The following is a 19,006-nucleotide window of genomic DNA, read 5'->3' on the forward strand; positions in this document are numbered from 1 at the left end:
CACGTGGAAGAGTACAATACGAAGGAGTTGGGAGACATGTCATAATGTTAAAAATACTACTACTAATAAAATGATTTCCCATACCAAGTTCCTCTGCCTTTCGGATTCGGTTTTCTGATTATACCAAGGCTCATCTCGAAAAGGATCGCTCTGCCACACGTACTTTAGTACGGTATTGATGAGCGCCTTGCTGATCAGAATGCAAAGGTACACCACCAGAAAGGCATTCATCGACCTAAAACAAAAAGACAGAGAACAACAAAAGGCAGAAAACAAAAAAAAGTTAGCGTCTTAGGGAGAGATTGGAGCAGCAGCCTGGCTTAGTGGAGAGAGCCCGGGCGTCAGAAGGACCTGGGTTCTAATCCCAGCCCTGCCACACGTACGCCAACTGACCTTGGCAAGTCACTTCACTTCCCGGTGCCTCGGTTATCTCATCTGTTGAACGGGGATAAGTGCGTGAGCCTCATGTGGGACAGGAACTGTGCCCTACCCGATTTGCTTGTTCCTACCTCAGTTCTTAAAACGATGCTTGACACATAATAAGCGCTTAACAAGTATCATAATTATTATTAAATCCATCAATCAATGGTATTTTTTGAGCGCTTACTTTGGGCAGAGCACTGTACTAACTGCTTGGGAGAGTATGATGCGTCAGAGTTGGCAGACACATTCCTTGTCCACAAGTAGCTTATAATCATAGTTCTGACTCCTTGTGAGCCTTCTGATCATTTTCCTGGGACAGCCAATGGAATCATCTTTTTTTTCCTTTTCCGGGAATTTGTTAAGCGCTTACTAGGTATCAGGCACTGTACTAAGTGCTGATGCAGGCACAGGATAATCAGATTGGATGCAGTCCATATGTCACATGGGGATCACAGTCTTAATCTCCATTTTTTAGATGAGATAACTAAGGCCCAGAGAGGTGCAGTGACTTGCCCAAGGTCACACAGCAGACAAGTGGTGGAGTAGGGATTAGAACGCAGGTCCTTCTGACACTGAGGCCCGGGCTCTATCCATTAGGCTGCACTGCTTCTCGGTTGATTTCTCATAGTAATGTAGAAATTGCTGTTCATTTTTCATTATAATTATTATTGTACACAGATGCTCTCTCTCTCTCTTTTGCCCACAATAATAATTGATAATAATAATTAATGAGAAGCCAAAGGATAAAGAGGATATGAACTGGCATTTCAACAGTCCTACGGAAATAATAACTGTGGTATTTCTTGAGCGCTTACTATGTGCCAGGCACTATACTAAGCGCTGGGGTGAATACCAGTAAATCAGGTTGGGGACAGTTCCTTTCCCACACGGAGCTCACAATCTTAATCCCCGTTTTACAAGTTTTATCCTTATTTTTATAATAGTTGGCTCTCCAATGCAAATGGGGAAATCAATAGTTTATTTCTAATCAAAACACATAAAGCCAACCCACTCAACCAGGCAATCAATCTAATTAAAAGCACTGAATATATAAGATGAAAGATGTGATGATATTTTAGTATAAGCATCTCCCATGAGGTTACAAGATGAAATATGGTATATCTGACGCACTCAAAAATGCCTCTGATTCCCCTACTTATTTTCCAAGAGCAGAAAACGGAAAAAGAAAAAAGAACTTTACTTTTCCACAGCAGATCGTTTCTGGGATTTAGACTGGTAATTTAATGCCATCTTGGTTTCCATGCCCGTGTATATTGCCACACCTGAAAGAAAAAGAACAAGGGTTGAGAATTACTGAAATGGAAACTCAGAGGGGGGAGAGTGCACCCGGAAAATTCGTGATTAAAAAATCAAAAGAAAAGACTACTAGACTGGATAAGGCCACAGCTTCTTAGATGAGTAAGCAAGGTGTCACGAGGTCAGACAAGTCTAAAAGCCTTGGAAGAGTTAGAAATCGGAGAGAGGAGGAAACGGATACTGACGGGGTCAGCTTAAGAAGGTTGTGGGGAAGCGGAGCTAGCTGGAAATGGCACTGAAAAGTAAAAGCTTCCCAAAGAGGAATGGAGAGAGAGGGAAAGAGTGGGGCTTAGTGGGAAGAGCATGGGCCTAGGAATCAGATGGCCTGCGTTCTAATCCCGGCTTTGCCACTTGTCTGCTGTGTGACTTTGGTCAAGACACTTCTCTGGGCCTCAGTTCCCTCATCTGTAAAATGGGGATTAAGACTGTGAGCCCCATGTGGGGCATGGACTGTGTCCCACCTGATTAGCTTGGATCTACCCCAGAGCTTAGTACAGTGCCTGGCACATAGTCAGTGCTTAACAAATACCATTTTAAAAAACATGCCTGGGGTGTTCTGTCATCAGGAACAGAATGGTCCTGTTTTTGAGCCATATCTTTGCCTCTGGAAGATGCAGGGTGCTCTGTTATCATTTGGGTGCTCAGACAGTATTAAAACAGCAAAAGCCCATACTCTTCCTGACCTCCCACCCCTGCTTGTCAGCTCCACCAGTCCCCCAAGTCAAATGCAGCCCAGGGTACTGAGGAGAGTGGACACGGGAGCAGAGGAGGGTGGACAAGGTAGTAGGGGATGAAGAGAGGGGAGTGGAAGAGGGAGCTGCGACTGAGGAGAGGAGAGTGGACAGGGAAGCAGCACGTGACGAGAAGGGAGTGGACAAGGGAGCAGTGTGTGAGGAGACGGGAGAGGACAAGGGGGAAGCAGGTGAGAAGAGGAGAGTAGGCAGGAAGGTCGCGGGTGAGCAGAGGGGAGTGGACGAGGGAGCAGAGGATGAGGAGAGGAGAGTGGGCAGGGGAGAAGTGGGTGAGGAGAGGGGAGTGGACGAGGGAGCAGAGGATGAGGAGAGGAGAGTGGGCAGGGGAGCAGTGGGTGAGGAGAGGGGAGTGGACAAAGGAGCTGTGGCTGAGGAGAGTGGACAGGGAAGCAGCACGTGAAGAGGAAGTGGACAAGGGAGCAGAGTGTGAGGAGAGGGGAGTGGACACGGGGGCAGCAGGTGAGAAGATGGGAGTGAACGAGGGAGCTGCGGCTGAGGAAAGGAGAGTGGACAGGGTAGCAGCCCATGAGGAGAAGGGAGTGGCCTTCCCTTCTCCTCCCGTGAGGAGAAGGAGAAGAGAGAGGACAGTAGGCAAGGAAGCCACGCGGGAGGAGAGGGGAGTTGATGAGGGAGGAGCGCGTGAGGAGAGGAGATTGGGAGGGGGAGCAATGGGTGAGGAGAAGGAAGTGGACAAGGAAGCGGTGTGTGAGGAGACGGGAGTGGACAAGGGGGAAGCAGGTGAGAAGAGGAGAGTAGGCAGGAAGGTCGCGGGTGAGGAGGGGGAGTGGACGAGGGAGCTGTGGCTGAGGAGAGTGGGGGGAGAGGAGAGTGGACAGGGAAGCAGCACGTGAGCAGGAAGTGGACAAGGGAGCAGAGTGTGAGGAGAGGGGAGTGGACAAAGGGGCAGCGGGTGAGGAGGGGGAGTGGACAGGGAAGCAGCCTGTGAGGAGAAGGGAGTGGCCTTCCCTTCTCCTCACTGGAGGAGAAGGAGAAGGGAGACGACAGTAGGCAAGGAAGCCACAGGGGAGGAGACGGGAGTTGACGAGGGAGGAGCACGTGAGGAGAGGAGAGTAGGCAGGGGAGGAACAGATGAGAAGAGCAGAGTGGATGAGGGAGGAGTGCATGAGGAGAGGAAGTGGGTAAGCGGGCAGCTCGACTCCCATTACTCTATGATGATCATATATGGCTACTAATTTTCTTAATGAAGCATAATTATCATGGTAGGAAATCCACAGCTCAAGCAAAGTAAAAGATTGCTCTTACCATGCTACTAGAGATTACAACTTAGCTTCATAGTCTATTATAATTCTGGAAGGTTTTATTAATAATTCATTAAAATATTTACCAAAGATCTTCTCCGTGTTCTTTAGAGAAGCTCCCCTAAGCAGCAGGTTTTCCGATCCTAATGGCCTAAAAAGATAAGGATTAGTCAATATGTGTTAAGTGTTCCGAGAGCTAAAGTGTAGGAACAAAGGAAAATAGACGGTGATAAAATTACTCCTTTAATCAGGAATTCCTTCTAGCGGGACAATCCGCATGATTTTACAGGGGGATTTTCTGACAATTCGAGAATTAAAGCCTGTTAAAGTTTATGTCAAATTATATGATTTTGCATTTCAGATTTGTGGGATTAAAGATATACTAATTAACAATCCCTTTTCACATCTCCAGTATGGCTTTTAAATGTTGCAAAAAAATCTTCAAGAAGTGGTATGTATTTGTTTCAACACCTCAGAATATCACTCAATCAATAATATGTATTGAGCACTGTACTAAGTTGCTTGGGAGAGGACAATAGTTGGAAGATTCAGTACCTGCCCTTAAGGAGTCTAGTGGGGGAGACCGACCCCAAATAAGTTACAGATAAAAATAAAAGTGAAATAATTTACAGATAAACAGTGAGAAAGGAAAACAGCTGTGTTTAAATAGTAGGGTATATGAGTACGTATGCACAGATCCACTACAGAAAGGTGTGAGTGAACGTGTATACAGCTGGCTCGGGTGGCGTTTGAGGGATGTGTTAAGTACTTAGTACAGTGCTCTGCACACAGTAAGCACTCAATAAATACGATTGAATGAACCTAGGGGAAAGAAAATTAATCGGCGCTGACATTTCAGAAAGGCTCTGGAGATGGAGAGGACTGTGGTTTGGCAGATTTAAAAGAGGAGGGAATTCCCGAAAGAAGAAAGGGCATGGCCAACGGCTGGGAGGCGGGAAAGATGAGAACAAGGCAGTGTATAGAACAGCTTGAGAAAAAGGTAGAGTGTGAGCTAGGATACAGCAGAGAGCATCAACAGGTAAGAAGGAGCGATTTGAAGAAATGCCTTGAAGCCAGGGGGTTTTAGTTTGCTGCAGAGGGGAATGGGTAACCACGGAAGGTTTCCGAGGAGTGGGGAGAGGCGTCCACGGAGATGTTTAAAAACAATGATCTGGGCAGCAGAGTGAAGTAAGGCCTGGAAAGGGGAGAGATCGGAAGGCAGGAAGATCCATGGGGGAGGCTGAAATAGTAGTCAAGCCAGGATGTGACCAGTACCTCAAACAAGAAGTGCTTCTTTAGTTGGAGAGGAAGAGGTGGACTCTGGGAATGTCGTGGAGGAAAAAAAAACGATGGGATTTAGAGTAGACTGGATACAAGAGTTGAAAGAAATGCGAAGGGAGTGGGGCTAACTGCATAGGTGAGGTAGTAGTGAGGGGTAAATTATCATCGCCGGGATAACAGCTGAGTCAAAATTGAGCACCCTGCAGAAAAGCCAAGTTTCCTACACAATCAATCAACCCATCGGATTTATTGAGCGCTTACTATATGCGTAGCACTTGGGAGAGCACAATACAGCAGAATTAGTGGATGTTTCCTGCCCACAACGAGCTCACAGTTTAGGGGGGAAACAGATGTTAATATGACAGGAAATAACCAGGTGGGTTTTTTCATCACGAACACTCCTCAGTTCAAAAACCATTAAAATAATTTTTAAAATAAAATAAATACCATACCATAAATCAAACACCCTAAAATCATAGACAATGATTTTATGTACCTTACAATGGGGTCATTTCGATCACGGTAAATATTTATTCGTCCCACAAATCTGAAACAAAAAAGAGAAGTTATTGAACTATCATCATACTAATGGTCTATTTTACAACGTCTCAATTTTTCTGCTAGAGGAACTTGGAATTGACAAGTTCAGAATTCTTCAAAAAACCGTTCACTATATCTGAATTGCAAAATTTCAACCCTCTTTCCTATTTTTCCACCTTCCTTGTAAAATCGTTTTGTTTAATCAGTGAATTTAAACCAAATCAGTCTTGGTGCTACAGTGCTTACCTTGGGCTTACCCAGCGCTTAGAACCATGCCTGGCATCTAGTAAGCACTTAAATACCATAATTGTTATTATTATGTAATATTTACCTTAGTGTGGGAAGTTTAGTTTTTCAGTTTCTCTTTCCCAATTAAGTTATTACGTTTCCTTTATTTATTTTTTTTTTGGACTTTTCCTGGTCACTAAAGGCCTAAAGAGCTCACATTCTGGCTTGAGTTCTAATATTAAGGCCAAAAACTCAACCTCCCTATAGACATGTTTAGGCATGCTGAAAAAAAAAATCAAGATCAACCTGTGTATCCTTCCCCAGCTCTTAATACAGTGCTCTGCACACAATAAGAACTTCATAAATATTATTACTACTATTAACCTGAAGAGAAAAGAAATCTTAAATAGAAGCAGCACGGCTCAGTGGAAAGAGCCCGGGCTTGGGAGTCGACGGTCATGGGTTCTAATCCCACCGCCACCGCTTGTCAGCTGGGTGACTTTGGGCAAGTCACTTAACTTCTCTGGGCCTCAGTTATCTTATCTGGAAAATGGGGATGAAGACTGTGAGCCCCACGTGGGACAACCTGATTACCTTGTATTTACCCCAGTGATTAGAACAGCGCTTGGCCAATAGTAAGTGCTTAACAAATACCATCATTATCATCAGAAGCAGCGTGGCTTAGTAGAAAGAGCTTGGGCGTCAGAGGACATGGGTTCTAATCCCAGATCCGCCACTTGTCTGCTGTGTGACCTTGGGCAAGCCACTTAACTTCTCTGTGCCTCACCTCATCTGTAAAATGGGGATCAAGACTGTGAGCCCGATGCGGAACAGGGACTGTGTCCAACCCATTTGCTTGTATCCACCCCAGCACTTACTACAGTGCCTGGCACATAGTAAGCTCTTGACAAATACCATTATTATTATCATCATTAAAACACAAGCAAAAACCTCTGCTTTTAAGTGTGAGCCCCTCAAAGAACAGGGACTGGTCTGATTTCCACCTGGGTATTTTTTCCCGGTGCTTAGTACACTGCTCTGCACACAGGAAGTGCAGCGTGGCTCAGTGGAAAGAGCACGGGCTTTGGAGTCAGAGGTTATGGGTTCAAATCCCGGCTCCGCCACTTGTCAGCTGTGTGACTTTGGGCAAGTCACTTAACTTCTCTGGGCCTCGGTCACCTCATCTGTAAAATGGGGATTAAGACTGTGAGCCCCCCGTGGGACAACCTGATCACCTTGTAAACTCCCCAGTGCTTAGAACAGTGCTTTGCACATAGTAAGCGCTTGATAAATGCCATTTAAAAAATAAATAAATAAATAAATAAATCCCGTGAGTGCCACGATTCGGACTGCTTACTTGTACAGGTCTGGCTGTGGCTGTTCACATTCAATAGTTGCATGGAGGGTGTCGATCTCCTCCTCCGTGTGAAACCCCTTTGTATCCTGAACCGCATGATGGGTCTGTCGATTGAGAAGGTAGGAAAAGTCACACTGACAAAGGTCAAAATAATTGATCGACTGACTGATCAATTAGCCGGGACCAGTGTGTGAGGGAGGTCAATGGTTTTATCAGCAATATGAAACCAATCCATCAATGGTATTTTAGACTGTGAGCCCGCTGTTGGGTAGGGACTGTCTCTATATGTTGCCAACTTGTACTTCCCAAGCGCTTAGTACAGTGCTCTGCACACAGTAAGCGCTCAATAAATATGATTGATGATGATGATGGCATTTATTAGGTGCTTACTGTGTGCACAGCACTTCAGAGAGCACAATACAACAGGGTTAGCAGATACATTCCCTGCCCACAATGAGCTTACAGTCCAGAAGGGGATACAGATATGAATATAAATTAATAATTATACTTAAGCACATTATGGGCAGAGAGCGTGTCTGCTCCTTTCTCTTGTACTTTCCCAAACGCTTAGAACAGTGCTCTGCACATAGTAAGCGCTCGATAAATACCACTGACAGATAATACAGAATTTACAGATACGTACAAACGTTCCGTGGGGTGGAAGCTCTGCCAATTGCTTGCTGTGTGACCTTGGGCAAGTCCCTTAACTTCTCTGTACCTCCATTTCCTTACCTGTAAAATGGGGATTCAATACCCATTCTCCCAACTACTTAGAGCGTGAATCCCATGTGGGACCAGAGACTGTATCCAACCTGATTAAACTATATCTACCCCAGCACTTTTAACAGTGTTTGACACATATTAAGAGCTTAATAAATGCCAATATTATTATTTAGGATGGGATGAATATCAATGCCCAAAAGGTCACAGATAAAAGAGGATGTCATGGAGTTTTAGAGAAGGAGAGTGGCTTAGTTTATTTTTTGAGGAGGGTCAGTGTGCTCCAGAACCACAAAGGACCAAACAAGGGAAAACAAACCTGAATTTCAGCAAGAGAGTTGGGTTAGAATGAAGAACTTGACTGCAAGAGTGGTAATACAGGGGAAAAAAATATCTAAAGAGATTTTATATGTATATATGTATGTACATATTTATTACTCTATTTATTTATTTATTTTACTTGTACATATCTATTCTATTTATTTTATTTTGTTAATATGTTTGGTTTTGTTCTCTGTCTCCCCCTTCTAGACTGTGAGCCCACTGCTGGGTAGGGACTGGCTCTACATGTTGCCAACGTGTACTTCCCAAGCGCTTAGTACAGTGCTCTGCACACAGTAAGCGCTCAATAAATACGATTGATTGACTGATTGGAAAGAGCCCGGGCTTGGGAGTCAGAGGTCGAGGCTCCTCCACTTGTCGGCTGTGTAGTTTGGGCAAGTCACTTAACTTCTCTGTGCCTCAGTCACCTCATCTGCAAAATGGGGATTAAGACTGTGAGCCCCAGGTGGGACACCCTGATGACCTTGTAACTATCCCGGCACTTAGAGCAGGGCTTGGCACACAGTAAGCGCTTAACAAATACCATCATTATTACTATTATTATCCTCACAGATACTTTAGTCACCTGTTTTTCTCAGTGGTGGGTTCATTCCCTCCCAAGACCTAATGATCCCTAAACGTCATGTGTCCACACAGGTCAGCACAGTGTGCGCACAACTCCGATTCAACTGTGAAGTGAAATGGCTCCACACTCTAGTAACCTCAGGCTTAGGACGCAGGGGCTATTTTTAGGTTCAGACAAGATGTTAGATGATGTTAATCAACCTTCTATCTGAGCTAACGTTTCAGTGCTGGGGAGGGTGCCATAAATAATTCAAGAAATATTAATATTCAATCCAAGTCCAGGCGCCCATGTGTAATTTCCATTTATATTAATCCACGTTATGTTCCTGTAGAGGAAAAAAGTGGTTCTGAGAATAAATTACAATGCTTTCCCAGCCCTCACTATGCTGCCCAGTGGAACTCTCTCCTATTTAGACTGTGAGCCCCATGGGGGATCTGATTATTTTGTATCTTCCCCAGTGCTTAGTACAGTGTTTGGCACATAGTCAGCACTTAAACACCCCATTGTTATCATTTGGGCCAACACTGACATACTTCGTGGCTCAGTGGATGGAGCACGGGTATGGGAGTCGGAAGGACCTGGTTTCTAATCTCAGCTCCGCTTCTACTGTCTGCTCAATAAATATGATTGAATGAATAAATGCTGTGTGACTTTGAGCAAGTCACTGTACTTCTCTGTGCCTCAGTTACCTCATCTGTAAAATGGGGAGGAAGACTGTGAGCCCGATGTGGGAAAGGGACTGCGTCCAACCTGATTAGCCTGTATCAGAATAGTGCCTGGCACATAATAAGCACTTGATACCAATAAAAAAAAAAATATATATATATATATATATATAAAATAGCATACACCACTTTTTCCCAGCAGGCATAGAATGTTCCCCTGTATTTTCAAACTCTTCAGTACCACCTTCCTTGCAGTGTAGGGTTTGTTGACAATAATGTGGGTCACAATACTTTCTGAAATCAAATGGTGGCTAATGGCCAGTACAAGTTGGGAAACTATGTCCTAAAGGAGCTGCCATAAACTAACCCCCTTTTCAAATAATTCCTGTCACTACTACTCATCCACCCCAGCACTTAGAACAGTGCTTGGCATCCGTAAAATGGGAGTTAAGACTGTGTGCCCCAAGTGGGACAGAGACTACGTCCAATCCAATTACCTTGTTATCTCCCCCAGTGCTTAGAACAGTTCCTGGCACATAGAAAGCACATAACAAACACCTTAGTTAGTGCTTAACAAATACCATAATTATTATTAAGTCACTTCACTTCTCTGTGCCTCAGTGACCTCATCTGTAAAATGGGGTTTGAGACTGTGAGCCCCACGTGGGGCAGGGACTGCATGTGACTCAATTTGCTTAGTACAGTGCCTGGCACACAGAAAGCGCTTAATACTATTATTATTATTATGTCACTTTTCTGTGCCTCAGTTCCCTCATCTGTAAAATGGGGGTTTAGACCGTGAGCCCCACATGGGACAGGGACTATGTCCGATTCAATTTGCATGTACCCACCCCAGTGCTTAGTAATAATAATAATAATAAGAATAATAGCATTTATTAAGCGCTTACTATGTGCAAAGCACTGTTCTAAGCACTGGGGAGGTTACAAGGTGATCAGGTTGTCCTACATGGGGCTCACAGTCTTAATCCTGATTTTACAGATGAGGTAACTGAGGCACAGAGAAGTTAAGTGACTTGCCTGTCACACAGAAAGCACTTAAATACCATTATTATTATTATTATCATGGTCTTGTCTGCCTAAATCCCTGAAAACAGGTAATCAATCAATCAGTGATATTTATAGAGCACTTACTGTGCAGAGAACTGCACTGTTTGGGAGAGTATAATACAACAGCACTGGTAGAGAAGGTAGCACAGTTTCTGTTCATTCCTTTATACTTTCCTGCCTATCATCAACAATTTGTGTAAGAACACCGACTAAATCTTCAGGCATTTAGAGAAGTTCAGAATATATTTCTATGTGAAAATCTGGATTCTTGTTAAATGGAAAGCGTTTCCAAAACCTACCCGCCTGGAGCCTACAGAAGAAAAAAACAAAAAACAAACAAACCATTGATACCTGTACCATTTACTTAAATATTCAGGATTCCTTGAAACTAGGAAGAAAGGCATACTTTCCAAATGACCCTCATTCACTTATCTATTCATTCCATTGCAGATCAGTATTTGTTCATAGCTTGGGTCACGCGATCCTCAAATGGCCCCAATTCATCTGCAGCTAATTCTAATTAGGAAATACTTTCTGTTGTGCTAACCTCCTTCAGCTATGCGGGAGAAGCATTCTGAGAAAATCGTGCAATCAAATCACGGTTATCACGGCCTGCGACGATACTAGTCTCTCAAACAAACAATTTCTGCGGTTGTATAAACACCATCATGGCTACTGGGTTAAAAAAAAATAGACAACGAGCTCAATTTTCCAACAAGGAGGGGGAATATTACTTTATGACTTGACTCGCCATCCAAACTGGCTGTGGTCACGTAGCAGGTCCCATCTCCTCGGCTACTGGACAGGAATATTAAGTCACAGGGGAAGGTTTCATCTTCTTTTACCATCACAATGTCGCCCACCTGCCGGGAGAAAGAGCTTCAGTCAGTCAATCAGATTTATTGAGCGCTTAAGGTGTGCAGAGTACTGGACTAAGTGCTTGGGAGGGTACAATGCCACAATAAACAGACACGTTCCTTGCCCATGAGCTTGCAGACTAGAGGGGAAGACAGACTTGATATAAACTAATCAATTACAGATATGTACATAAATCCTTTGGGGCTGGGGGGAGGAATGAATAAAGGGAGCAAGTCAGGGTGACGGGAGTGGAAGAAGAAGAAAGGAGGGCTTAGCTGGGGAAGGCCTTCTGGAAGAGATCATCAATCATCAATCGTATTTATTGAGCGCTTACTATGTGCAAAGCACTGTACTAAGCGCTTGTACAAATTGGCAACATATAGAGACAGTCCCTACCCAACAGTAGGCTCACAGATGAAATGTGTCTTCAATAGAGCTTTGAGAGTCTGTCAGATATGAGGAGGGAGGGTATTCCGGGACAGAGGCAGGATGTGAAGAGCACTGTACTAAGCACTTGGGAGAGTATAATAGAACTGCCACATTCCCTGCCACAGTGACCTTAACAGTCTAACATCTTGGACCTCAAACCACCTGCCCATTCTGGAATCGGCGCCAATCAATCCATCGCTCATCAACGGTGTTTACCGAGTGCCTGCTGTGTGCAGAGCACTGTGTCAAGTGGTTGGGAGCGTTCGCTAAAATGGAGCAAGTAGATGTGTTCCTGGTCACCCTCGACGATGCTTTACGCTCTCGCTTCTCGGGGGACGATCCGAGGCCAGTGGAAAGGCCACCCTTGACGTCACCCGGCTTTAGCTGCATACTACGCACCCTGAAATCCTCAAGAAATCCTTGCTGACTGACTGAAATGCCGTGGCTGACTTGTGTCCAAAGCGACTGCTGGATCTTTTTTCAATAGGAATTCATCACTGAAACCCAGTTGCCCTGGAAAGTTGCTTGTGTTTTACGATTTGGGTGGATTAAATGGGCACAAATTGGTCGGATTCATATCTCGAACATGCTGACCTTTTCGCTCCAAGCCCCAAGGAGGGGCGGGAGATCCAAAGGTGTTTTAGATCCCAGCAAACCTTTCCACCCGTCTTATATTTGTGATCACGAGGCTATAAAAATCACGACTTCAGAAACTTCAATCTGAACAGGGGTATTTTCAGATCACACTTGCTAAATGTTTAAGAGTCCACTTGGAGCTCTGTTGAAACCTTAAATGATGGACATCAGCGGACAATAAACAGAAGGAACAATAATGAAATCCCCAGGGAAATAAAGTGGCTTAGGGAATCTCAGAATTCTCTTTGACTGAATAGTTGGCAAAGCAAAGCTCTTTTGTCACTGCAGTTAATTTATATCCATGTCCTCAAAGAATACGGTTGATAACATGGTCAGACAAGCAACTCATTAGATTTCTAAATAGTGTCTCAATATCCTTGTATGTTCTCCATTCTCAAAAAATCTTACTCTATAGGACCTTGGCAGTTAGCACTCAATCAAAATAGCCAGGGGAGATAGCTGATAGGTTACACATACTTCCAACTATATTTTATGGTATTTATTAAGTGCTTACTATGTGCCAGGCACTGTACTAAGTGCTGGGGTAGATTCAAACTAATCCATTTGGACACGGTCCCTATACCACATGGGGCTCGCTCGCTTAATCCCCATTTCACAGATGAGATAACTGAGGCACAGAGAACTGGAGAAAAGTAGTGGAGCTGGGATTAGAACCCAGGGCCTTCTGACTCCCGGGTCCGGGCTCTATCCACTAGGCCACACTGCTTCTCACGGGAATTATTTGTGCTGCTACTCACAAGAGATCACTTCCCCATCACTAGCCTGAATCCCTTCTGACTGCAGAACACTGTACTATATGCTTGGACAATCTGCAGAAAATCTAAGGCATGAATCAGTCAATGGTATTTATTGAGCACTTACTGAAGGCAGAGCACTGTACTAAGCGCTTGGGGAAGTACCGTACAATAGAGTTAGTAATAACAATAGTAATAATTGTGGTATTTGTTAAGCACTTACTGTTAAGGGCTGGGGCTGATCCAAGCAAATCGGGCTGGACGCATTCCCTGTCCCATGTGGGGCTCACAGTCTCCACCACCATTTTCCAGTGAGGTAACTGAGGCACAGAGAAGTGAAGTGACTTGCCCGTGGTCACCCAGCAGACAAGTGGCAGAGCCTGGATTAGAACCCGCAACCTTGTGACTTCCAGGGCTGTGCTTCATCCACTAGGCCATGCTGCTTCTCAGACATGCTCTCTGCCCACAATAATAATAACAATAATGATCATGGTATTTGTTAAGCGCTTACTATGTGCAAAGCACTGTTCTAAGCGCTGGGGAAGATACAAGGCTATCAGGTGGTCCCACATGGGGCTCACAGTCTTAGTCCCCATTTTACAGATGAGGGAACTGAGGCCCAGAGAAGTGAGGTGACTTGCCCAAAGTCACGCAGCTGACAAGTGGCAGAGCTGGGATTCGAACCCATGACCTCTGATTCCAAAGCCCATGATCTTGCCACTAAGCCACAGCTGCTTCTCAATGCTAAGTTAACAATGTTAACAATGACCTGAAGGATCTGCTGCCCTCAAGAAATCTACAATTTCACGGTACTTCCCAAAGTAGAGAAGCCGTGTGACTTGCTCCTAAGTGGAGGCGACACATTCAGTATTAAAAAATTAAAATGAGAAGGGGGGGGGGGGGGAGAGAGAAAGAGAGAAAGAGAAAGAAAGAGAGAGAGAGAGAGAGAGAGAGAGAGAGAGAGAGTAAAAAATTAAAATGAGAAGGGAGAGGGGGGGGAGAGAGAAAGAGAGAAAGAGAGAGAGAGAGAGAGAGAGAGAGAGAGAGAGAGAGAGAGAGAGAGAGAGAGGAGACAGACACACACACACACAATGATAATGATGGTATTTGTTAAGAGCTTACTATGTGCAAAGCACTGTTCTAAGCGCTGGACGTTTGGCTTCTGTTCTCCAAGTACTGTCAGACTACCTGTGCAGCCTGACACTCAAATCTGACTTGAGGAAAGAAACCAAAATGACCCATCTATTTTTGGCAGCTCTGCCCTTTCCCTCCACTTGCTGCGTTCACAATCGATAGCTCAGTGAGCAGTGTGGCCCAGTGGCTGCAGCCCGGGAGTCAGAAGGACCCGGGTTCCAATCCCAGCTCTGCCACTGGTCTGCTGTGGGACCTTGGGCAAGTCACTTCACTTCTCTCTGCCTCAGTTATCTCACCTGGAAAATAAGGATTATGACTGTGAGCCCCATTTAGGTTGGGGACTGTGTCCAAACCGATTTGCTTGTATCCACCCCAGCGCTTAGTACAGTACCTGGCACATAGGAAATACTTAACAAATACCGCAAATTATTATAAGAGAAGCAGCATGCCTTAGTGGATAAAGCATGGGCCTGGGAATCAGAAGGACCTGGGTTCTAATCCCGGTTCCGCCACGTCTGCTGCGTGACCTTGGGAAAGTCATTCAACTTCTCTGTGCCTCAGTCACCTCATCTGGAAAATGGGGATTGAGACTTTGAACCTAATGTTAAGTATGTATATATGTTTGTACATATTTATTACTCTATTTATTTATTTTACTTGTACATATCTATTCTATTTATTTTATTTTGTTAGTATGTTTGGTTTTGTTCTCTGTCTCCCCCTTTTAGACTGTGAGCCCACTGTTGGGTAGGGACTGTCTCTATATGTTGCCAGTTTGTACTTCCCAAGCGCTTAGTACAGTGCTCTGCACATAGTAAGCGCTCAATAAATACGATTGATGATGATGATGATAATGTGGGACAGGGATAGTAGCCAACCTGATTAGCTTATATCTACACCAGCACTAAGTACAGTACTTGGCACACAGTAAGCACTTAAACACCATAAAAACCAACAACAAAATTATATTAAATTCTCTCAAGCGCATGGTACAATATATCTGTAATTTACATTGATGTCTGTCTCCTCCTTTAGACTGTAAGCTCCTTGTGGGCAGGGAATGTGTCTACCAACTCTATTATATTGTGTTCTCTCAAGAGCTTAGAACAGTGCTCTGCACATAGTAAGCATTCAATAAATACCACTGATTTAAAAACAACTTTCCAGGGCTTGCTAGGGTATTTTGGGGATGGTTCAAACATTATATTTTTCTATCTTGAAAAATAAAAAATAAAACAGTAAAATGTTGTAGCGCTGTTTTTCTCTGGTTAACCCTGCTTTCCCTGTGAAAAGAGCAGTTAAAGTTTATTTTTTGGTGTCGATGGTTACTTACTCTTAATTTTCGGCTCTGCTTGCGAACCAGTTTCCCGTGACAAGATTATATTACATTCTCTCAAGCGCATGGTACAATATATCTGTAATTTATATTGATGTCTGTCTCCTCCTTTAGACCGTAAGCTCCTTGTGGGCAGGGAATGTGTCTACCAACTCTATTATATTGTTCTCTCTCGAGAGCTTAGAACAGTGCTCTGCACATAGTAAGCATTCAATAAACACCACTGATTTAAAAACAACTTTCCAGGGCTCGCTAGGGCATTTGGGGGATGGTTCAACCATTATATTTTTCTATCTTGATTATGCCCCAGTAAAATGTTGTAGTGCCGTTTTTCTCTGGTTAACCCTGCTTTCCCTGTGAAAAGAGCATTTAAAGTTTATTTTTTGGGGTCGATGGTTACTTACCCTTAATTTTCGGCTCTGCTTGCGAACCAGTTTACCGTGCTGAATGAAATGGACGGGACACTGGTTCATCGCATTGTCTGCTTTATGGCGAAGCCAGTCTTCATAGCCCTGTAAAAAGAAGGAAATGAAACGCGATCAGGGTAATGGAACCGGCTGCCATTACTAGAACTCTGTTTCAATCACAGAAAGTTCTTCTTATCATTCTTGAATGAACGACAGGATTCACAGATAAAAGCTCAGTTTCTGTCCATTGCTCTAAATGATTTAGATTTTACCAAGAACAATTTATTAAATGTTCATGAAGGAAGAGTAGGAACGAAGGGTCCACGGGGAGTGGAATGTTTTTCAAACTGAGGCCTGGCAAAGATTTCTAGGGCAGGGGAGGCCAAGGGGGTTTCCACGGTTCTTCACCTCTACCGTATCCCAAATTAGGGTCCGTGCTAGATATTGGCAGAGAAAAATATCAGCCAAGAAACCTCAAAACTTCCTGTAAAACCGACTGTTTTGTTAATGTTTGGTGAACTTTGATTTTCCCCATATCCCAAGTAAAATTGTGTGAGGCCACTAGAGATTCATTCGTTCATTCAATCGTATTTATTGAGCGCTTACTGTGTGCAGAGCACTGGACTAAGCGCTTGGGAAGTACAAGTTGGCAACATATAGAGCCGGTCCCTACCCAACAGTGGGCTCACAGTCTAGAAAGGGGAGACAGAGGACAAAACAAAACATATTGACAGAATAAATAAATAGAATAAATAGGTACAAGTAAAATAAATCAATAAATAGAGAAATAAAGTATTAAATAGGGTAATAAATAATAAATAGAGAAATAAATACATACAAACATATATACACATATACAGGTAAAAGATCACACAGCAGACAAGTGGCGGGGCCAGGACTCGAACCCAGGTCCTTCTGATTCCCAGGCCTGGACCCTAACCACGGGCCCACTGGGCCCAGATTATTAACTGGGTGAATTTGGTGCTCTCTGGCCTTGAATCCTGGTCATAAGGCTTGGCACATAGTAAGCGCTTAAATGTCATCATTATTATTATTATTATTGCATTTTCTCCCCAAATCAAAGAGGAGCAGAAAAGGAAGACACAATCACAGGGAGCCTCTGTGACTTCAAGGAACTCAGAACATGTCAACTGTGCCTCCCCCTTCAGATGGCTCCTATCCTGCGGAGCAGCAGGTCCTAATTTCCAGAGTGTGAAAGGCAAGGCAAGGTTAGCCAACTAACTCTAAAAACTTAACTTCCCTGTGCCTCAGTTACCTCATCTGTAAAATGGGATTAAGACTGTGAGGACAACCTGATCACCTTGTATCCCCCAGCGCTTAGAACAGTGCTTTGCACATAGTAAGCGCTTAATAAATGCCATTATTATTATTATTATTGGGAGAGCACAGTACAACAAGGTTGTTGGCCACATTTCCAGCCCACATTTACGGTCCAGAGGGTGACAGGCATTAAAATAAATTATGGATACTCCTGGGAGCAACCAGGAGTCAGGAACAGAAAGAACGCAATTACCCAAAAGCAGCATGGCCTAGTGGATAGAGCACAGGCCTGAGAGTCAGAAGGACCTGGGTTCTAATCCCAGCTCCGCCAGCTATCTGCCGTGTGACCCTGGACAAGTCGCTTCAACTTCTCTGGGCCTCAGTTTCCTCGACTGCACAGTGGCGATTCAACATTTGTTCTCTGTCCTATTTAGACTGTGAGCTCCCTGTGGGACAGGGACTGTGTCCAAACTGATTATCTCGCATCTACCCCAGCGCTGAGTTCAGTGCTTGGCACAGAGTAAGCATTTAAATACCACAATTATTGTTATTCTTACTATTGCTATTAGTTCTGAATGGCAGAGTCCGATCAAAGCATTCCAGTGAGGTTTTCTACTTTAACCTGATAAAAAGTAACAGTGCCTCAGAGCCCAGGGAAATTTAGTCTGGACAAGAATTGCATTCCAAAGTAATTCAGTCATCTCTTGGGAGTGAGAGACAACTGAATTATTGAAGGCACATCTCCTCCAAGAGGCCATCCCTGACTAAGCCCTCACTTCTTCTTGTTCCACGCCCTTCTGCATCATCCTAATTTGCTCCCTTAACTCACCCTTCCCTCAGCCCCACAGCACTTATGCCCATATCCGTAATTCCTTTATTTCTATTAATGTCTGCCTCCCCCTCTAAACTGTAAGATCGTTGTGGGCAGGGATTGTGTCTACCAACTCTGTTATCTTAAACTCTCCTCCAAGAGGCCATCCCTGACTAAGCCCTCATTTCCTCTTGTTCCACGCCCTTCTGCATCATCCTAATTTGCTCCCTTAACTCACCCTTCCCTCAGCCCCACAGCACTTATGCCCATATCCGTAATTCCTTTATTTCTATTAATGTCTGCCTCCCCCTCTAAACTGTAAGATTGTTGTGGGCAGGGATTGTGTCTACCAACTCTGTTATCTTAAACTCTCCTCCAAGAGGCCATCCCTGACTAAGCCCTCACTTCTTCTTGTTCCACGCCCTTCTGCATCATCCTAATTTGCTCCCTTAACTCACCCTTCCCTCAGCCCCACAGCACTTATGCCCATATCCGTAATTCCTTTATTTCTATTAATGTCTGCCTCCCCCTCTAAACTGTAAGATCGATGCGGGCAGGGATTGTGCCTACCAACTCTGTTATCTTAAACTCTCCCAAATTGCATCCCTGCCCACAAGGAGCTGACAGTCTAGAGGTGGAGAAAGACATTAACATGGATAAATAAATTACAAATATCAACTCTGTTATCTTAAACTCTCCCAAATTGCATCCCTGCCCACAAGGAGCTGACAGTCTAGAGGTGGAGACAGACATTAACATGGATAAATAAATTACAAATATCAACTCTGCTATCTTAAACTCTCCCAAATTGCATCCCTGCCCACAAGGAGCTGACAGTCTAG

At 44.2% G+C, this 19,006-nt stretch overlaps 1 protein-coding gene across 4 annotated transcripts in view; it reads right to left on the reverse strand.

Annotated features, from left to right (window-relative positions):
- The window catches only part of ATP11A (ATPase phospholipid transporting 11A), a 130,717-nt gene that overhangs the window by 39,145 nt on the left and 72,566 nt on the right, over window positions 1-19,006 (reverse strand). For all 4 annotated transcript variants that reach the window (XR_005455207.1, XM_038761810.1, XM_038761809.1 and 1 more), the window contains exons 5-11: window positions 16,070-16,177; window positions 11,252-11,380; window positions 7,158-7,261; window positions 5,529-5,579; window positions 3,838-3,902; window positions 1,625-1,706; window positions 85-235 (exon numbers count right to left, since the gene is read on the reverse strand). Coding sequence is in view for 3 of the 4 variants with exons in the window: in XM_038761810.1 (XP_038617738.1) it covers window positions 85-235; window positions 1,625-1,706; window positions 3,838-3,902; window positions 5,529-5,579; window positions 7,158-7,261; window positions 11,252-11,380; window positions 16,070-16,177 (690 nt within the window). In the remaining variant the exon portion in view is untranslated. The remainder of the gene's footprint in view (window positions 1-84; window positions 236-1,624; window positions 1,707-3,837; window positions 3,903-5,528; window positions 5,580-7,157; window positions 7,262-11,251; window positions 11,381-16,069; window positions 16,178-19,006) is intronic.

Source organism: Tachyglossus aculeatus, chromosome 20, assembly GCF_015852505.1.
Source record: "Tachyglossus aculeatus isolate mTacAcu1 chromosome 20, mTacAcu1.pri, whole genome shotgun sequence".
NCBI lineage: Eukaryota > Metazoa > Chordata > Mammalia > Monotremata > Tachyglossidae > Tachyglossus > Tachyglossus aculeatus.